General features: G+C 38.8%; 1 protein-coding gene across 5 annotated transcripts; it reads left to right on the forward strand.

Moving 5' to 3' along the window:
- The first annotated feature begins 58 nt into the window (after positions 1 to 58).
- LOC106873396 (uncharacterized) lies at positions 59 to 21,349 on the forward strand. Of its 5 annotated transcripts, XM_089362235.1 has the most exons (8): positions 1,041 to 1,164; positions 7,341 to 7,453; positions 11,621 to 11,743; positions 15,053 to 15,157; positions 16,658 to 16,799; positions 18,280 to 18,416; positions 19,402 to 19,555; positions 21,080 to 21,349. In XM_089362235.1, the coding sequence occupies exons 4-8, from the start codon at positions 15,121 to 15,123 to the stop codon at positions 21,324 to 21,326; spliced, it is 717 nt and encodes a 238-aa protein (XP_089218361.1). In that variant the 5' UTR covers positions 1,041 to 1,164; positions 7,341 to 7,453; positions 11,621 to 11,743; positions 15,053 to 15,120; the 3' UTR covers positions 21,327 to 21,349. The 5 variants fall into 5 exon arrangements, with proteins under 5 accessions (XP_089218360.1, XP_089218359.1, XP_089218361.1 ...); XM_089362234.1 differs by lacking the exons at positions 1,041 to 1,164; positions 7,341 to 7,453 and adding an exon at positions 59 to 195; XM_089362233.1 differs by lacking the exon at positions 7,341 to 7,453 and having other exon boundaries at positions 1,011 to 1,164.
- The last annotated feature ends 888 nt before the right edge of the window (positions 21,350 to 22,237 follow it).

Genomic DNA, 22,237 nt, shown 5'->3' on the forward strand with positions numbered 1-22,237 from the left:
TCAGTTAATGACACCGAAATAGACAAATCGGTATCTTTTTTTTGTCGACTACGCTGCATCACGTGATAAGTGATGCGTTGTTTGCATAAATTCAAAAGTGTTGATGTCTTTGTCAACGTCAAATCTACCTTTAAAATTATTTTCACAAACGTTTTCTTAAACCATTTTTGGCTTGATTAAGGAATTTACATCTGGGTGAGTTCGCAAAATATATTTTTTAAGATCTTGAGCAGAATCGTTAGTGCATCGGACGAAATGTTTAGCGATATTTCATCGCTCGAGGTCGATTTTGTTTTCATTCTTTCGGGGGTCGATAAATTTAGTATCCGTTGAACAGCGGCGGTAAAGAATACGCAGACCACCCCTAACTCTAACCCTAACCCTAACCCTAACCCTAAACCCTAACTGTAACCCCTAAATACTGGGTGTGCGTATTCTTTACTTTCGCCACTAAAGGCGATGTATTCGACTAGCACCCACTTCCCCTAAAATTATTGACCCTTTGGAGCAGTTAGGATAGGATAGAATTATCAAAACATTATAGTACATAGGCTTTTTAAGGCGGCGAACTGGCAGAAGCGTCAGCACGCCGGGCGAAATGCTTAGCGGTATTTCGTCTGTCTTTACGTTCTGAGTTTAAATTCCGCCGAGGTCAACTTTGCCTTTTATCTCACTCCTACTTCTTGTTTCTGTTGTACCTGCATTTCAAAAGGGCCAACCTTGTCACATTCTGTGTCACGCTGAACGTTAAAGGTATACGTGTCTGTGGAGTGCTCAGCCACTTTGCACGTTAATTTCACGAGCGGGCTGTTCCGTTGATCGGATCAACTGGAACCCTCGTCGTCGTGACCGACGGAGCGCCACGATATTCATTATAGAAAATAGTCTAATACTGGGGTATATAAATCCACGACGAAAAAAAAAATGGGAATTAGTACACCTGGTGGACTAATTTAATTGAAGGATAATAGTCAATAACGTTGACTTGGTTGAAACTGCATCTTCTCTATGTTCTCTTACACTAAACCACGTGACATGCGACGCTGTGTTATTACGCAGATTCAAATACTTGGATTGTTTTGTCAACGTTAAATCTATCTCGAAGTTCGTTTTATGTATTGTTTCTAAATAATTTTTGGTCTGGTTTAAGGAATCTACTTTAGGGTGAGTTTTCAATGAAAATTGCATTTATAAAGCTTCTTATGATATGATGATTATTAGGCAAAGTTTTGGAATAAGCGTCGTTCGAAAGTCTCATATCTCACAAGAAAGTAAAAGTGTACCCCGCCCCGCCCTCTACACATTCTTTGGTATTTCCTTGTTTCATACAATTCTGAAAAAAAAAAAATTTTTCCTTTAAATCTCTGTTATTTTTTAAAACGTTTTTGCCACCTCACCTTTCGTACCCTTTTCCTTTTTTCACGAAGTGTGAGATTTTGAAGGACAGCTTTTTCCAAAACTCCGCTAATTATAATTATTATTATTATTACTATTATTATTTGTCAACAACCGTTGAATGGGGTGGGGCTTGGGCATGCCGTGGTTGGTGATGCGCAGACATGCGCTTAAGGCTGTGTCATCTCCAGCGTTTCCTTGACAGTGAGCAGGTGTGGTCGCCGTTTGTTAGACTCGCTCTTCCACAGCTCGTCTCCTTGACTGAGCTGCAATCCTGGATGTTTAATTTTTATTGTTTTTTTTTAATGTTTACACGCTGTAAAACCCTTTGTACCGTCTTGTGTTGTCTTGTTGACTGAAGATAATGTGTTTACCGGGGGTTTGTACTGTTTGTCAAGTCACAACAAGGACCTCAGATAGACAGTGCTTTATGCAATATTTGTGCAGTTCCAAGTAATGCCGACTTTTGCAATACACCTAGATTGTAGGGTATTTCTAAAGTTTTCAGATGTTTTTTCAGATGGGGTGGTATTGAACCCAATGCTCCGATGACAATATTATTATTATTATTATTATTATTATTATTATTATTATTATTATTATTATTATTATTATTATCATCATTATTATTATTATTATTATTATTACTACTACTAAGGCGGCGAGTTGGCAGAATCGTTAGCATGCCGGGCGAAATACTTAGCGGTATTTCGTCTGTCTTTTACGTTCTGAGTTCAAATTCCGCCGGGGTCGACTTTGCCTTTCATCCTTTCGGGGGTCGATTAAATAAGTACCAGTTACGCACTGGGGTCGATGTAATCGACTAGTCCCCTCCCCCCAAATTGCTGCCATTGTGGCAAAATTTGAAACCATTATTATTATTATTATTATTATCATTATTATTATTATTACTTAACATAGCAACATCGGTGGGGGGATGTAACATAATGTCAGTTGTCTGCACCAAGCGGACTAAAGTAAAACATTTATTCTTTTACTAGGATTTTATAAAATAAATTATCTTTCTCATCTTTCCTCCACACAAATCCACAAAGATAAGAGTCAACCACGGAATGGTGTGTCCAGGTACTTTCAATTTCTTGAGAGTAAGTCCCGTCTGCTATGGAAACAACCAATTATGGAACAAGTGATGGTTGCACTCCTTGTACGCATGCTCAGCATCTTTGGGGTTAAACAACTTCAGCGACAACAGTTTTGTATAAAAAAAAACCGAGAAACACCAGGGAGAATTTTGTGCTTGTGTTGTACAGGTGCAGACATATGACAGTGAGATCAAGGGTCCCATTTTCAATCTCACTGCGTGACATTTTGGGTACATACATACATACATACATACATAATTTGAGCACTAGGTTTTGTTAGCAAATGCTTAAAGGAGAATCTGGATAAACTGGGATTTTCAGAAAGAGAAATCGACCGGCTAATTCGTACATTAGAAGTGTAATCTGTGAGTGGAACAGTAAAAATATGCAAGACTTTTCTCAAGTTCCAAATGTGAATTCGTTTGTGCTAACCACATCCCAAAGATGGAGCCTTGTATCTTGGTTGGAAAGCGGCTCCCTCCTCAGTGGAAGGTTTATGATAATTAAAAAAATAGAAGACATACATACATACATACATGCATACATGCATACATACATACATACATACATAAGGCATATTCCAAGGTGATAGTTTATCTGTAATGTTGTTTGTACTGGCAGTGAATCCTTTGTCAGCCCTGTTAACAAAATGCCAATGCTACATGCTGGGATATACAGAAAAGAATAAAATTAATGTCGTTCTATATTTAAGAGATGAGGAATTATGTACATTATTTACATTATTTATATTTGACGGATATTTGTCCTCATCTTGTTTGTTGTTAACACAACGTTTCGGCTGATATACTCTCCAGCCTTCATCAGGTGTCTTGGGGGAAATTTTGAACCTGGGTTCTCATTCCTAAGGTATTTTTGATGTTGTTGTTATTATTATTATTATTATTATTAAAGTCACTGCCTGGAATCGAACTCGGAATCTTGGGGTTAATAGCCCGCGCTCTTAACCACTACGCCATATTCCCGTGGGCATAATAATAACATCGGAAAATAACTTAGGAATGAGAACCCAGGTTGAAAATTTCCCCAAGACACCTGATGAAGGCTGGAGGGTATGTCAGCCGAAACGTTGTGTTAACAACAAACAAGATGAGGACAAATATCCGTCAAATATAAATAATGTAAATAATGAAAATTAATGTTATCCACACATTTTTTGCTGATGACCTAAAGTTATATTCTGGTAATATGACCAACATCAAAAGACAAATAGAACTAGTCACAACATTCTCACGAGATATAGGAATGGAGTTTGGGCAAGACAAATGGTCATGCATGAATAGTCAACTCAGGAAAGATTGTTGACCTGGCGGAGAACGTGAACATTAACGGCTTGTCTATCTCCCCTATCTGAAATGATGAAAGCTACAAGTGTCTCGGAATCGATGAGAATGTTGTATCCATTGGTACTGTGACTGAAGTCAGAATAACAACAGAGTACAGCCTTTGAATGTCGCATGGTATCACTCAGACAACAGCAAAAAAAAAAAAAAACCCGAAAAATGAGTATATTCCATGCATACTCAAAAGTGAGAGCAACAACATCTTCAGAGTTGGAGAAAAACTACTATGCAGATGCTCTGACAATCGAGCTGTCTCATGCGACCCAAAGGTGGCTGGACAGGCCTACCTAAATAGAAGTTTGGAGGAGAAGCAGACGACATACAAACAAAAAGTAATGAATGGGTACATTTCCCGTAAGCTAGAGGGCAACCACAGCATTGACAGGAAGAGTAGCTTGCCCTGGGCCTGCGACAGATACATTACATCCCACCTAGAAGGATATGCCTTCGCTATCCAGAAACAGGAGATAGCTACTAAATACCCGATAAACAAGAGGAACAAAGATACTATCAAACCTCCACGTTGTCACGTTGTGATAAAAAGAAAAAAAACGTCGGCTCTGCTATACCAGTGTGGAAGATATCAGCCACACCGTCAACAGCTGTCCCAAAATGTCTCCGAGATACTATCTTCCCCTGAGGCATGATATAGTTGCAAAACCTATTTACGATGTTATCCGCAGGAAGGACTTTCCCTGACGTAATACATCAAAGACATGATGTATTCGCACCTTTAAAAACTAGGAATGCTGGGAGAATACCCCAATAAAAGCATCAATTCGGTGCAAACATAACAAACCTAATACTTGCTTACTTGTCGCGGTCAATTGCCCTGCGGATGTGAATGTACAATCAAGAGTCAAGGAAAATGAAGACATTTACGGCTAATTAATGCGGAACTTGTATCTCTTGTACCCTGGATGCATTTGGTTATGTACCAACAAATTTGCACAAAAGCTTAGAAATACTCGGTTTCACGAAAAAAACGCAAACGAAACCGATGTGGATTCTCCCAAAATTCTCCATCCGAGATTATTATGTGAACGGATGCACACACCTGGGTGTATGAACCGACAGTTCAACCAACAAACCAACTCAAACCCCGTATTCATAAACACCGGCAACTCTCTTAACGCAAAAAGCCATGTCGTTTTGTTTGCAACCGGCGCGAACTCTCTCAAGAAGAACTTAATTTATAGTCAAAGAAAAATTATGCACCGCCGCCCGCCACATATATATATATATATAGATACATAAACACACACACACTTTCTCTCCCTCTCTCTCACGCACACGCACACAATATTAGCAATAAGAATGACTCGGAAGTAGCAATAGCATTACCTTTAATTCTATAATTATATAGCACCTTTCAAAGACCAACACGTTTCAATTACCCCGATTAGTAACCGTTAACTGTTGAATAACATATTTGGAATAACTGAGAGCAAACTGGTAATCGTTTTGGGATAATCCCTTACACACACACACACACACACACACACACACACACACACACACACACACACACACACACATACACACACATATATATATATATATATATATATATATATATATATATATATATATATATATATATATATATATATACATACATACATGCATATAATATATAAATTTTCAAAAAGATTTTGAAAAATTGTGAGATAACGTTGTTTCAAAAGCGTTTGGTATCTATGGCAACGAATTGCAAACGATTGGCCAGATAATGTTAAACGAATAAATAAATGTCTTTTCATAAAAATGTCCCTATTTTGATTGAAGCGTATACCCCACATACGTGTGTGTATGTATGTATATTCCGTCTTTAACTTGCGATGTTTTTTCACGCTGACTACTTGATAAATTTTTATAAAGATTTTGTCCTATTTTAAAATTATATATATATATATCAGGTCGCAGTCTCAAAGCGACAAAAATATTTTGGCAAATTAAATTTAAATGTTGAAGTTGTAGTAACGCCGTGCGCATGCGTAGTCTCACGCATGCGTAGAATTAAACAACCAAGCGTTCCCGCTCAATTCATTCTCTTTCTTGCTGGCCAGCATAGAGCAATGGACGTGTCAAGAGTGTCTCTAACATTCGAACTCTGGAGACAGCCTCTTTACGTGTTAAGCTGTCTCTCTACATCTTTCGGACTTACGCTCGACAGCTCGCTCACACCTCCCAACAACGTCCCAACAACAGAAGCTGTAACAACAAGAACTAAAGATGTATATATTTACCACCTGAATAAATGTTGTTTAAGTTGATAGTCTGGAGTTCAGCGTTCCGTTATATTCTTTAATTTTATATAGGAAAGTCAGGTATACATCTAATGATGTATAACCAACTTTCCTATACTGGTGACCCCCGACGAAGAAAAACGCAGCATGAATTCTGGACTACCAACTTATAACTGGTGAACCCCGACTAAAGAACAAATACGGCCATAGAGACTGTCCCGTGTACCACACGACAGCAGCAGCAACAATCAGCCAGCGACCACTTCAACGGCTTCGTCCAGCCAACGCTGACCACCGCCGTCGCCACATCAGCAACACGAGTCTACGACTACTAACCAGCAACATCGTCATGACCAACATGATTACTACCAAGCATCAATCTCCACCAGCGTCAACACGACTTTCTATGTACACCAAACTAAACCACCGCGGCACACATCTCTCTCTTCGATTCTGTTAGGTGACTTAGCTTCACCACGATAATAAACAGACAAGAGATTTCAGCCTGCGATAAACGTCTGTCCTCAAGGCCCTGGCATCGAAGCCAAAACACAACTAGTGATAAGCTCTGCCAAACGACGAACGACGAACATCTCAGGTATTCTAAATATGTTATTCAACAGTTAACGGTTACTAATCGGGGCACTTGAAACGTCAACCATCTTCTGGCTACCAAATCCACTCACAGGGCTTTGGTCGGCTCGAGGTTTTAGTAGAAGACACTTGCTCAAGGTGGCACGCGGTGGAGCTAAACGTTAATTTCATGAGCAGGCTATTCCGTTGATCGTATCAGCTAGGACCCTCGTCGTCGTAACCAACGGAGTGCTCCTTATATACATACATGAAAAAAAAAAAAAAAAAAGTGAAGGTAGAAAATGCTAAAATAATTTTATAAAAAACATTTCAGTACCGGTTTCAGTACGGAAAACAATTAAATTTTGGAAAAATTAAAAGAAAAGTTTTTAAAAAGAATATTTGCATAGTATTCAAATACAAGGGGCATTTTCCTTGTTTCTGCCTGTCTCTGTCTCTCTTGTTTACTCTTGTGGGTTGAGGAGGAGATAGTAGTAGGATGTTAAATGGTCACTTGTACTATATATTCGACGCTTGTTTTTTTCCTTGTGTGTCCATGATGTATACATAGATCCAACTTTACAATTCCATTTCCCCACGTCTTCATTATTATGTTTATGGATTTCGCATATTTTTTTTTCATTTTCATGTATATGTAGGTATGTATGCATGTCACTATCCAGTTTTATTTCAAGATTTCTTGCCAATAGAGAAAGAGCCAGTTTGTAACCTTGATCCAAAGCTTCTTCAGTCGCATTTCAACATCAACAGGGTATGTATGTATGTATGTATGTATGTATGTATATGTGCAGATTTGTATGTTTTCTTCTATGTATGTATTCTCATGCATATAGCTACATATCTAGACATGCTCATATATGCTCAGATGATAAACTCATGGAAAGTTTTACAGATTTTTACAGTTCCAGTGATGGCTTGGATCTGTAGTCTTGGAATCAGCTTTCTCCTTTCTGGTTTTGAGAAGCCTAACTTCTCAAGATTAGTATTTAGGCAATGTATTACATACCCCAGGTGGAGGCGCAATGGCCCAGTGGTTAGGGCATCGGACTCGCGGTCATAGGATCGCGGACATGTGATTAGAACGTTTCAGGAAAAAATCGCAAGACGGATTCTTCAAGCTGAGCTAAACAAGAGGAGACTTAGGAATAGACTGAGAACAAGATGGCTAGATAATATCCATTGTCTACGTTGGACACATTTGGGAATCCAGACAGGTGTAACGACGGTTGCTTCTCATTGGACCCTACGGAGGAAGTGGCTGGGGTTTCTATCTCTAATTCTACTTCCCAAGGGATAAGGGGCAACGAAAATGGATGCATGGATGTTGAAGTATCGAAATTTCCGTCATACCATCACCACGACCGCTTGAAAATACGTCATTGAGTAGGTCACAGTTGTGCTACGAAAATTTCGACACCGCAATGAATAAATGATAAGTGATATAAACAGTTAATTCGTGTGTGTGTGTGTGTGTGTGATTTTAAGTATTAAAAAAAATGATTCCACAGTGAAATTTGATTCAATTTCACCATACCACAGTCTCTGACCACGTCTCTTGCTATATATAATGTATATCATCCAAATAATACTTTCTTCAGTGTCAATACTTAAGCCAAAGCAATATTATTTCTCATCCAATCTCTGTTCTCTTTGTATTTCTGTTTCTAGCTTTCTTACTGTCGTTCCTCTGTTCGTTTTCTGTCTTTCTTTTCTAGTTCTTTTCCCTTACCTTTCTTTCAAACTTTGTTCTTGTTGATTTTTTTCTTTGTCTTTCTCTCTTTTCTTTTTCTTGTGCTATGCTTTCATTCGCTCTTTCCTTCTTTATTTCTTTGTTTCCTCCATTCTTTCATTCATCCTTTATGTTTGTTTGTTTTTGTCTTTTTCTTTCTTTCTTTCTTTCCTTCCTTCTCTCTTTCTTTCACTTGATGTCCCTCGCTAAATCTCTCCAAATGTGTTTGAATCACGTTCTTTAAAGCACATCTTCCATGACTCACAACATTTCAAGTTCCTTCAGTTGTAATATTGCAATTCAAGATATAAATAAACTAGCGTTACTCAAAATATATAAATACGTTAGCAGATAGAAAGATAGACAGGTAGCGACGTTGAGACGTTGTTTACTGTCTTTTGACCAAAAAAAAAAAAGCAAAACAAAAATACAACAAATTGCGACCAAATTTTACTTGAAAACCGAAATACATTCATCTACACAGAAATATCTATATAGACATATTATGCACGCACCACCTTGACAAAGCTATGTAGGCATATTTGTATAGACCCATCCATACATCTATCTATATATGTCTGTATATATCTAAATATCTTTATATACACATCTATACATACATCTATCTATATATATATATATAAAACTCTTTGACACAAACACATACAAATACATCAATATACATACGTTATCTATATAGACAAATCTGTATAGACAAGATCTATACTCACGCATCTATATAAGTACGTCTGCATATATATATATGTACATGTCTTTATACATACATCTCTACGCACGACTCTTAAACACACATATATAAACACTAGATAAACTTGTATAGAAACATCTATCTATCTATCTATCTATCTATCTATCTATCTATCTATCTATCTATCTATCTATATCTATCTATACACACGCAAACTTCAGTGAATTAGTTTTCTTCTTTATATGGTGAAGGTAATAAAATTGATGGACGGATACCTAGGGAAAAAGCTCAACTTCTAACGTAAATAACACACGGCTGAATCATACCAGTATATTACTGATATATATTTACATAGGACCTCTGAAAAATGAAGCGAGATATTAGAACTAAGAAATACGAAACTGAAAACTGCAAATCTGTTATTCGCGAATGAGATTTCTAACCCCCAATCCATTTTATGAATATCGATGTTAAAAAAAAATATACCCTAACAACCGAACAAAACAAAACAAAATAAACAAAACGAATAAATAAATAAAAGAAGACTATTGCAGTTGAGAGAATTTAGCAGAAAGTATTCAGCGTTTTGCAGTTAATTCTCTGTTCTAACGCCAAGCAATTCTTTTCCTGCCGCCATCACGTTTTTTGTATAAAGCAGACGATCCTGTCTTTGCTGGCATTAGCTAACGCTTACAACTCACTGTTATATTACTACACCTATCAATAACTCCACTACTACTACTACTATTACTACTACTACTACTACTACTACTACTACTACTACTACTACTACTACTACTACTACTACTGCCATCACTTACCAATAAAGGAAACCAGGAAGCAAAGCAAAATTACTGGCCTGTTAAAGGCGATACGAATCCTCGGTTCTGCAACGAAACAGCGGACAAACCTTTGACTTACTGGAAGCAATTGGATCAAAGAAATAGTTACACTAAAAAAACAAGGCCAGGTAAGTTATCTGCTCCATATACTAGCGTGGAAATCAGTGGTTCCGAATTTCTAGGCAGCGACCCGACTTAAAATGGGTACCAAATTGGGTATCAAAATGGCTACCTGTATAATTCTGAGAGAGTTAGGGCGACAAGGTTTTCTTTTTCTTTTTTTTTCTTTTTCACTTTCGAAAATATTTGATAACGCGTAAAAAACTGTTTGTGAAATACATTGTACTATGAAACCTTAAACATAAGAGTTACCTTTACAGAAATCAAACACCGATGAATAATATTCCTGCAGGGAAAATATCACTTTAGTTTTTTTTTTAATACTTTTCCTGCCATGAGGGTTGCCCATCATTCTAAATACCGTTTCTCTTTTACTGCGGCTATGCTGGGGCACCGCCTGAAGAATTTCAATCGAACGAATCGATACCACTACTTATTTTTTAAAGCCTGGTACTTATTTTATCTTGTGCCCAACTTCTATGTTATGGGGGCGTAAACACAACACCAGTTATCAAGCAGTGGTGAGGTACAAACACAGACACAAAGACCCCCCCCCCACCCCCCACACATTTACGGCGGGCTTCTTCTCAGTTTCCCCTCTACCAAATCCACTCACACCTTATCACCAGCATCTTTTCATCTCTCTTTCCAGCTGAGATAGTCATGTGTCTTCTCTACAGTAAGACTCCTATTCCTTTCTTATCATACTTTAATCTCTTCAGCAAAAGGCACCAAGCCACCGTCCTTCATACTACCTTACTCCACTCCTTGTAGAGGAATCTGGGCTTGCGAGTTTGTTGGTAACCTTACTAATGCCGTTGCTACGAAAAAAAATGGCACTAAGTACACTCTGTAAAGAGGGTTGGTGTTAGGAAGGGCATCCAGCCGTAGAAACCATGCCAGAGCAAGCATCGAAGTTCGAAGTGGTCCTGTGTCTCATCTGATCCTGTTGAGCCGTCCAACTCATGCCATCATAGAAAACAGACATCAATTGATGATGATGGTGATGGTGATGACAATATATATAAATGTCACGCACCAAACGGTTGTCTTTCATCCTTTCAGGGTCGATAAAACAAGTACCAATTACGCATTGGGGGTCGATGTAATCGACTTACCCTTGCTCCGAAGATGCTGGCCTTGAGCCAGAATTTGAAAACATCATCATCATTATTATTATTATTATTATTATTATTATTATTATTATTATTATTATTATTATTATTATTATTGCCTTTGCACAGCTTCTAACGCTGGAGATGTACTACGGTGTCAGCTGTTCACTTACCAGTGAACTAAGGTAACACCCCTTATTTTTCCAGCACCTTCCGGAGTATTCGAGCGGTTCCAAGCCGTGCTGTTTTCTGCAAGTGCTCCACCCTTATTGCAGCCCCTATTTGTTCCATGTACTGGTCAGCATCATCATCATCATCATCGTCATCATCATCATCATCATCATTATTATTATTATTATTATTATTATTATTATTATAATTATTAAATTTGTGTCTTTTGAAGCGGCTCCGAGAAAACTGAAAAATTTCTAGGTTTTTACTGAATGAAAAGCTTTGTTACTGGATTACATTACAAACAAACTCCGGAGCTTCGGAAGTCCATCCACAAACCTGGGACCGACGGAAGGTTTGTGTTGTCCGCAATATTTCATTTGAATTTCTCAATGTTTACAATATGCAACATGTATCTGTCTGTCTGTCTTTCTGTCCTATCTATCTATCTATCTATCTATCTATCTATCTATCTATCTATCTATCTATCTATCTATCTATCCTAGACGACGGTGAACAGGTGTGGTCGCCGTTTGTGCGGCGCGCTTTCCCGCAGCTCGTCTCCTTAGCCGAACTGCAGTCGTGGATTAAACAGAGACCTAGGCTCGGCGAATGGCACCGCGAGTGTCGCGTTGCTCTCAAGCAACTCTGCCGTCCGGGACCAATCTTGTGCAACTTTGATTCCACAAAAGCGTTCTATAGAGGATTAGTGGAGGGGAGGTGCGACGACGATCTCGGGCAGAATCTGGGCGTCGACGAGGAACACCTGACCCGCCTGTTCAGGACAACTTTCGGGCCGGGACCTATGGACAACCACCAGAGATCCCTGGCCTGGCAGTGCTATCGAGAAGCATTACCCGTTCGGGATAAGCTTTACAGACACGGTTCGAGACACACCGGACCGACATGCCCGAGATGCGGTCAGAGCGACGAAACCGTTCTGCACGCACTCGTGCAGTGTCCAAAGATTTCCGACCTGTGGGCTTATGCCGAACGGCTGCTGTCACGTGTGGGACGAGTTCGCCTGTCAGCCGAGTCTATTGTGCAAATTGCTCCACCACCGTCCCTCAACAGGGAAGGCAAGGCAGTGTTCATCATACTGGTGGCCATGGTGAAAGAATGTGTGTGGTGGACCCGAGCGAAAGGATTAGAGACGAAAACTTACCTCTCTGGCCAATCGCTCATCAACTTTTTCAAGTATCACTTGAAAAGGAAGGTGAGAATAGAGAGACAGTTTTTGTCTCGTGAAAGTTTCATTAAAAGGTGGGTGAATGTAGCAAAGATGGTGCGTGCGAGTGACGATACCTCTTTGAGCATGATCCTATAAATCGAAAAAAAAAAAAATTAAAAAAAAAAAGAGAGAGAGAGAGCACTTCGCTCTCATGTGTCTATTCCCTGCTGAGGTTACCATGGTCTTTTCCGTAGGCTTTTCTCTCCATGGATAAACCTAATGTGACCCCATTTTACACAATTGACATTTTCTGTGATATACGATACACCCCCCGCCTTTTTTTGCCCCTACCGATCCCTTTTGATCGGATTTTTTTTTTTTTTTTAAAGAAAAGCTCTACAGTTGTATTTGTCCCCTCTGTGTGCAGCCCTGTGTGGCTAATAAAAGAAAGTTATCTATCTATCTATCTTTCTACCTATCTATCTATCTGTCTGTCTATCTATCTATCTATCTATCTATCTATCTATCTATCTATCTATCTATCTGCTTATCTATCTATCTATCTATCTATCTATCTGTCTGTCTGTTCGTCTGTGTGTCCGTCTATCTATCTATCTATCTATCTATCTATCTATCTATCCCAGTTTCTTTGTCTACGTAAATGCCTGCCTGCCTGTCTGTCTGTCTGTCTGTATGTATGTATGTCTGCCTGTCTGTCTGCCTGTCTACCTAGGTATGTATGTATATATGTATTATGTATGTATGCTTGTATGTATGTCTGTATCTATCTATCTGTTTGTCTACCTGCCTACCTGCCTACCTACCTACCTACCTACCTACCTACCTACCTACCTACCTACCTATTTACCTACCTCCTACCTACCTGCTTTCTTATTAATAAAATAAAAAAATGTAGTCAGAAGTAGAAATACTATTCATTATTACTAACTCTCTCTCTCTCTCTCTCTCTCTCTCTCTTTCTTTCTCTCTCTCTTTCTTTCTCTCTCTCTCTCTCTCTCTCTCTCTCTCTCTCTCAAACACACACACACATTTGTTGTCATGGGCAGAAAAGGGAAAAGTCACGTTTGGTTTTTGATCATGCAGCCAAACATGAGTGGTCTCCACGAAATACATCCTCATCTGCAGTGATCATGCGACATGTGGTTGACCAGCACGTGCCGTCAACCTAGTCGAATCCTCAGTGAAGAGAACACGATAAGCAGGGTCTAACTCAGAAAAATCGAGCAACATGACCAAACAGTCTGAGCTAGCGCTCCGAAATCATAACAGACAGAAATAGTAGAAAATTCGGAAGAAGACGACTGGGCGCAGCTCTTTCGACGCTGGCAACCTGGCATGGCTGAGTGGTTGAACATTCGGCCTGTTTTTGGCGACAGTATTCTTAGGCGCTGGAGACAAACCACACATGCGCAGAAATATGCGCATGAGATAGCTAGCTAGCTAGCTAGATAGAGAGATAGGAGAGGGAGAGAACGAGAGAAATATTGGTTTCAAATTTTGGCGCAAGGTCAGCAATTTCGGAGGAGGGGGGTAAGTCGATTACATCGACCCCAGTGTTCAACTGGTACTTATTTTAATCAACCCAGAAAAGATGCAAGGCAAAGTCTACCTCGGTTGAATTTGTACTCAGAACGCCAAGACGGACGAAATGACGCTAAGCATTTTGCCCGGCGTGCTAGCGATTCTGCGAGATCGCCGCCTTGAAACGAGAGAAATATTAAAACGTCCGTTGTCAAATAAGTCAGCGTCGAATTAGTTGAGCCAATACTCATGAGCCGAAACGTTTCATACGCCAGAAATTTGAATTTGGTCGGGAGGGGCTGGCAATTTTTATTTGTCTCGTGGCTGTAGCGAAAGAGGTAGTATGGTGGACCCGCTTGAAAAGGGCTAAAGAGAGACACCTTCTTCTTTGGCCAAGCCCTCATCAAGTCTCACTTGAAAAGGAAGTTGAGCGTGGAGAAGGAAGTGTTGCCTTGAAAGGTGGGTGTTGAAAGGTTGGAAGAATGGCCAGTGTGAAAGGACCAATTCTGAGCATACACCTGTGAGAAATAAAAGAAGGGCTCTTGCCCTGTTGATCAGGCACCCGTGGCTTTCATGGGTTTTTCCACGAGGACCTTAAAACGCCTCCCTCATTGGGAGTTTTAATTTGTTCAATTTAATTATTTATATTGTCTACACGCGGAAAATCCATTGTATGTTGTTGCATATCATTTAATATAGTTTTATGTGAGCCCTTGTGGCTAATAAAAGAATGAGCTATTATTATTATTATTATTATTATTCAGTAGTTTTATTTTTATAACGTGCTTTCACTTCACTACCGAGCGCAGCTCTGTGCGCCTTGGGTATGTGCTTTGGTTTGCTGTGGTGCTCTTATGTTTACTGTATTGAAAGTGTTTTGCGTAGAAAGTGTGCAGTACCCAGTAGTGCAATTTATTATTATTATTATTATTATCATTATTATTATTTCAGGAACCACCGTTTGGTATTGATACCAAGGAAAAAAGTCAGGGAAGCCAATACAGTTTCTACTTTTGGCCATGAACACCCTTTCGCTGTTTATAATCCTCATTATATGTAAGTCAGTTACTTGTCTGTGTTAGACATACAATCCTCTTGTTGTTAACGTCCCTTGATATTTGTCGCCCCCTCCTCACCTCACCGTTCGTTCGCTTGAAACACCCGCATTGCCTGACTGGTTGAAGGCTGTGAATGCTTGACGACATTCCAGATGCAAACAAACGAAAACGAAAGTAGACCAAATTTCAGGGCAAAAATGAAGTAAATGACAAAACACAACAAAACCAAATTCAAAACTACAGAAAGACTTGACTAGCAAGAACCAAACCAGAACAGCACGGCAAAAACATAGATAAAAAGAGAATGTAAGGAAAATTTACAAAGAAAAATTCTAACGATGGTGGAATTCACGAACGTGATAATCTAAAGGTAGAAACAAAGAACTAAAACCTACAGATTTCATATTTAGCAGAAAAAGCTCTTCTCAAGAATGAATACACACGATGTAAGATGCAATAGAATCGTTAGAGCGCCGGACGGAAATGCTTACCGGTATTTCGTTCTGAGTTCAAATTCCGCCGAGGTCGACTTTACCTTTCATCCTTTCGGGGTCGATTAAATAAGTACCAGTTTGAACACTGGGATCGATGTCATCGGGCCACGAGGCAAAATTTTAAATGAATATATATTTACTCTTTTACTTGTTTCAGCCATTTCACTGCGGCCATGCTGTAGCACCGCTTTTAGTCGAAGAAATCGACCTCAAGGACTTATTCTTTGTAAGCCTAGTACTTATTCTATCGGTCTCTTTTGCCGAACCGCTAAGTTACGGGGACGTAAACACACCAGCATCGGTTGTCAAACGATGTTGGGGGACAAACACAGACACACAAACCTATACACACACATACATACATACATGCATACATATATATATATATATATATATATATATATATATATATATATATATATATATATACAACGGGCTTCTTTCAGTTTCCGTCTCCCAAATCCACTCACAAGGCTTTGGTTGGCCCGAGGCTATAGTAAGGTGCCACGCTGTGGAACTGAACCCGGAACCATGTGGTTTGTAAGCAAGCTACTTACCACACAGCCACTCCTGCGCATATATATATATATATATATATATATATATACTTTATTTAAAAGCAGCAGAAATATAACAAAAAAAAAAACCGTTACTCTGAGTTTCACGTTCCCGTTCATCGGACAGTTTTGTTATATATATATATATATATATATATATATATATATATATATATATATATTTGTTTCTAATTTTGGTTCAAGACCAGCCATTCAGAGGTGACGGGCAAGTTTATTATATAGACTCCAGTTCTTGACAGGCACTTTGTTTTATCGACCCCCGAAAGAACGAAAGGCAAAGGTCGACCGCATTAAAATGTGAATTCAGAATATAAAATACCAGAAGGAATGACGCTAAGCATTTTATCTGACATCCTAACTATTCTGCAAGCTCATCGGTTTTTATTAAAGCTTGTATATTAATAATTCTTTGTTTCTTTACTCTAGGCGTGACACCCTCTGCCGGCGATGCAGTTTATAGCCCAAGTATTGTCCAGATCTGTTACTACAAAATCATGGGCAAGAGCCCCTCAAATGCAGTCTTGTCCCTCAATGCCTTTGGCCTGCAACAATTTAAGCGCTTCTGCGGGTTGGTTGTTGATTTTTACTTTTTTTTATTTTCTATTTAAAAAAACCCAACTTTTTAGTTGTTTTAATCGTTGGACAGCGATCATATTGGGGGCAGCACCTTAAAGGGCTTAGTCGAACAAATAGCCCTTAGGACTTATTTATTTACTTTTTTTTTCTGTTTTGTAGTCTATACTTATTCTATCGGTTCTGTTGTCGAAACAGCTAAGTTGCTAAGCAAATGGGAAGCAGTAATTGAAGTAGATGGTGAATATGCTCCGGAATAATCATTTAAAGATGTTTTTGTTAAATGTTGTTATTGTTTTTGTTGAATAAAATTTATTGAAAAATAGCCGCAATAATTATGCACCAACATAATAATAATAATAATAATAATAATAATAATAATAATAATAATAATAATAATAATAATAATAATAATAATAATAATAATAATAACAACAACAACAACAACAACAACAACAACAACAACAACAACAACAACAACAACAACAACAACAACAACAACAACAACAACAACAACAACAACAACAACAACAACAACAACAACAACAACAACAACAACAACAACAACAACAACAACAACAACAACAACAACAACAACAACAACAACAACAACAACAACAACAACAACAACAACAACAACAACAACAATAATAATAATAATAATAATTTTAATAATAATAATAATAATTTTAATAATAATAAATAATTATAATAATAATTGAAAGACTTCAGACAAAAATCATGCCTCCTCATTGATATGACTGTCCCAATCAATATAAACGTATCTGTCAAGACCTACCGAAAACTGAGCAAGTATAAATAAAGATCTTGAAATAAAAATTAGCAAAATGTGGAACCTGCAGACTAAAACAATACCTGTTGTCATAATGACCTAGGAATGATAGCAAAAGGGGCTGATTGCTACCTAGCTCAGATACCAGGAAACTCCCAAATGGCAGAAATTCAAAAGATAGTGCTCTTGGGAACTGCCCATATCCTACGCAAAATACTTTCTATGTAATCTCAAATTTTAAAACAAACACATAATTTTCTTATGGTTTCTTAAACATTCTCTAGAACAACACTATGTACAAAACCAAATATATGGCACCCTAGGCATAACACCAACATGAACTTCTAACTTGTTGTCTCTTGAGGTCTCTGGGTGAGACTTGGAGCCAACTTGTACAAATGTAAAGCAAAAATCAAACATAAAATAACAATCCTTTCTACTGGAGGTACAATGCCTGTAATTTTAGGGGGAAGGGACTCGTCGTTTACATTGACCCTAGTAAGTGACTGGTACTTTTTTCTGTCGACCTCGCAATAATGAAAAGTGAAAACAACCTCGACGTAATTTGAACTTAGAACCTAAAGAGATGCGTCTAAGCATTTTCCCCGCCGCGCTAAAGATTCCTCCATTTCTCTGCGTTTGTTGAAATTGTAAAATATATATAAAACACGTATCATTTCAGGTCTTACAAGAAGTATGTGAATTGTCTGACCGAAGGCATTGGTAAATCCGACGAGGAGCAAGACATGTTCCTCAATTTACTTTATCAAAACGAATCGATGCACATCTCATACGCGGGAATCTGCCATGACGTAAACGGTAAGAAGTCTCCTAAGTCTGCATTGCAGCATATTATTGTTGTTGTGTGGAGGCGCAATGGCCCAGTGGTTAGGGCAGCGGACTCGCGGTCGTAGGATCGCGGTTTTCGATTCCCAGACCGGGCGTTGTGAGTGTTTATTGAGCGAAAACACCTAAAGCTCCACGAGGCTCCGGCAGGGGATGGTGGCGAACCCTGCTGTACTCTTCCACCACAACATTCTCTCACTCTTACTTCCTGTTTCTGTTGTGCCTGTAATTCAAAGGGTTGGCTTTGTCACACTGTGTCACGCTGAACATCCCCGAGAACTACGTTAAGGTTACACGTGTCCGTGGAGTGCTCAGCCACTTGCACGTTAATTTCACGAGCAGGCTGTTCCGTTGATCGGATCAACTGGAACCCTCGACGTCGTAAGCGACGGAGTGCCATACATACATACATTATTGTTGTTGTACGCTTGATCGCGTACATATTTAATCCTAACACTCGCAAATTTATAACTAGGAGTACCACACTGAGGAGAACAATAGGTAAATATAATTTACTTTAAATTCGAAACGCATCAGTCGTTAACATCGAAGTCGTGTGGATTCATCATTTTTCTGTTTGCTTACATAGAAAGGTATGTGATTGTCTCGGAGATTTTTTATTGTAGTTGAAAATACATTAGCGTCTATTTCTAATTCAGTACGTGGCGAGGCAGTTTTCGAGGCAGCTTCTTTCAGTTTTCGTTTACCAAATTCACTCATAAGGCTTTGGTCGACCCGACTATATAGTAGGAGACACCTGCCCAAGGTGGTGCGCTGTCGGCACTGAAACCGGTATCACGTAGCCACAAGAGCGAATTCCTCAAACAAGCAAGCCATACCCGCTTGCATCAATAAGCAATGTCGGTATTAAGTAATGCTGAACGTTTTGTTTTTGCTTCCACGGCTGTGTTGTAAATGTATTCACACCCGTTTAACTACTTTCTTATTTTCCGAGCAGATCTTATAAAAGGTACCCAATGCTTGGCGATAACCGAAGAGTTGAAAGTATGCTATAATAATTTCGCCAGGTCACTTTCAATGATAACGGAGAAATTTGAAGCGCCTCTACCTGATCATCCGGCTAGCGGTACCCTGAAAGCGTCAGCCTGCAAGTAAGTATAGAAGGCTAAAAATATATGAGACAATTTTGAGGACCTTATGTATATCTTATATATATATATATATATATATATATATATATATATATATATGTATATGTCGGGCGAAATGCTTAGCGGTATTCTGTCTTTACGTTCTGAGAACAAATTCCATCGAGGTCGACTTTGCCTTTCATCCTTTCGGGGTCGATAAATTAAGTACCAGTTGCGTACTGGGGTCGATCTAATCGACTGGTCCCCACCCCCAAAATTTTCGGGCCATGTGCCTAGAGTAGAAAAGTATATATATATATATATATATATATATATATATGACTACACACGTACTGTTGGTGATTTCTTTTCCTTCTTTAGACTTTTTCCTTCTCTCGTTTCCGACGAAGAGCTACGGTCGTAACGTCAAACTCTTTCTTTTTACCGACCGTCAAGCTAATACTTTCTTTATGCACGTCCGCTTGTCGTCCGTTAATTTGATTCGTTTATTTGAATCGACTATATACATCCATATATATATATATATATATATATATATATATATATATATAGCAATAAGAAAATGGAGGGGATCAATAGGTGGTATTCATCAACTTCTAGACATTATATTATGTCAATTTACTTATTTAGTAAAACGACAATTATAACAATATACATACATGTATAACATATTATGCTTTACATATATAATATATAAAATATAAAAATATCAGTAATTATTAAAACATATAACATAGAGCAATAGAAATTGGGATAATATCTTACAGCTATTTCAGCCAAGAGGCAATAATACCTCATTCTACTTTTATCCCTCCAGTGGACTGAAGTAATTAGTAGATGAAATTGAGGTACTTGGGTGTTTCTCTAGGCTTCGTCAGAGGTTTTAGAAAGTATATATAGTTAAGTTATCGTTAAGTTTATCGATCGGTGCGGGGTATAGCCCAGACTATACTCCCTCCAGACAACCAGGCCAGAATATACCCCTGCCAAGACTATACCCCAGGCTTGCGGACAAATAACACAGATGTACCTCACTTATAAAAGTTGCCTCTTTAGCCTGCTGGGCTTCAGCGAAGAAGCTGCCAATACCTCAGAGCACAGAACACACTGTGGTCTTTCTACTCGACCAGTAAGCACAGTGAAACCGAGGCTCAAATATGACTCGTCGTATCTCCTTTTCTTTGTTAAAGACGTTCTACAAATAAATATAATAACAATATGCAAACGTTGTGCAGACGGAAGGGCCGCCCCAGGCGACACACACTCTTGCTACGCTAGTATGTGTGTAAGGTATAGAATTGCCTTTGGTACAGAACAGGATGGTAATGCAGTGCTTATTTACAAAAAGAGAGATTTGGTTTCTACTTTTAGCATGCAGCGGGATCTCATACAGTCTCTTGGCAGTTTATAGCTCCACTTACTCTTCACTTTCTTTCATTTTTTTTTTTTTTGTTTCACTTGTGTAAACATGTTTGTTTATTATTTCTTAAATATCTTTTTTTTTCTTCTTTGCTTCCGCTCTAGCGTGACCGTTACAAGATACAAATGCGAACTCGCCATCTACAGGCGCTGCAGCAAGAGAGTTGGGCAAATTATGATGAACTTCTTGGTCGGAGCATTGCCCAGTCGCTGCCAGATTCAAATGGGAGTGACATCCGAGTACACTGCCATGTATGGAAGCAATATCAGTAGAGTTACTTCCAGTTGGCCCGTGGTGTTCTTGTGTGTTTTACTCACTCTAAATTCCTCATTCTTCCAAACATTGCAATAAAGTATTTGTATTGTTCTTCGCAGCTTCTGTTTTGTTGTTGTTGTTATCGATGGTGGTTGTAGCGGTGGTGGTGGTAGTGGTAGTGGTGATGGTGGTTGTGGTGGTGATAATGGTTCTCGTAGTGGTGGTGGTGGTTGTTGTGGTCGTTGTTGTGGGGGAGGTGGGGATGAAGTCGATTACATCGACCCCAGTGTTTCTCTGGCACTTGGTTTATCGACCCTCCCGAGAAGATGAGAGGCAAAGTCAACCACGGCGGAATTTGAACTCAGAACGTAGCGGCAAACGAAATACAGCTTAGCATTTCGTCCGGCTCTACCAGCTCCTCGCCGCCTTGTAGCACGTGATAATTGAAGTGAAAATGTCATGTCTACTTTCCGCCCTTTTCATTAATCTATTAAGCCATAAAATGTCGCTTTTGTCACGTCACTAGGTAATAATTGATTTATAGCTGTCTCTTCAGTGTTTAGTACGCTTTAGTACAAGATAGTACTAAAACAGTGGGTTGGGAGCGGGTGAGAGTTTTAATGGAACAGCAACCTGCCAGAAATAGAATCTGTCTGTCTGTCTGTCTGTACATCAGTCACTGTTCCAATCACTATCTATCTATCTATCTATCTATCTGCATGGAAGAGCCTTTTCGAAGGATGGTTTACAAAACATCTTGTGTTCTGCTGTAGAAAAGTACAGTCTTAGACGTAATAGTTCCAACAATCTTTTCTCCCCGCCCAGTTCAGCTAGATGAGTTTTGTGATAATGTAAGAATAGAATATATCCCCAAGAACATAAGGTTTTTACTCCAAACAATGGATCAAGGTGTAGCAGCTAATTTCAAGGCATATCCGGGAAAAAAATTTTCCAAACAACTTATAAAAGCAATTGAAGGGGAGATAAATCTACAATTAAAGACTTTT

The sequence above is a fragment of the Octopus bimaculoides genome, chromosome 14 (genome assembly GCF_046866305.1).
Source record: "Octopus bimaculoides isolate indiv1 chromosome 14, ASM4686630v1, whole genome shotgun sequence".
Lineage (NCBI taxonomy): Eukaryota > Metazoa > Mollusca > Cephalopoda > Octopoda > Octopodidae > Octopus > Octopus bimaculoides.

Excerpts from the sequence above, each read along its gene's own strand:
- LOC106873396 (XM_089362234.1), top strand. The coding sequence starts at position 15,121 with ATGAACACCCTTTCGCTGTTTATAATCCTCATTATAT. Across the intron at positions 16,800-18,279 it reads CAATTTAAGCGCTTCTGCGG|GTCTTACAAGAAGTATGTGA; the intron begins GTTGGTTGTTGA and ends GTATCATTTCAG. Across the intron at positions 19,556-21,079 it reads CTGAAAGCGTCAGCCTGCAA|CGTGACCGTTACAAGATACA; the intron begins GTAAGTATAGAA and ends CTTCCGCTCTAG.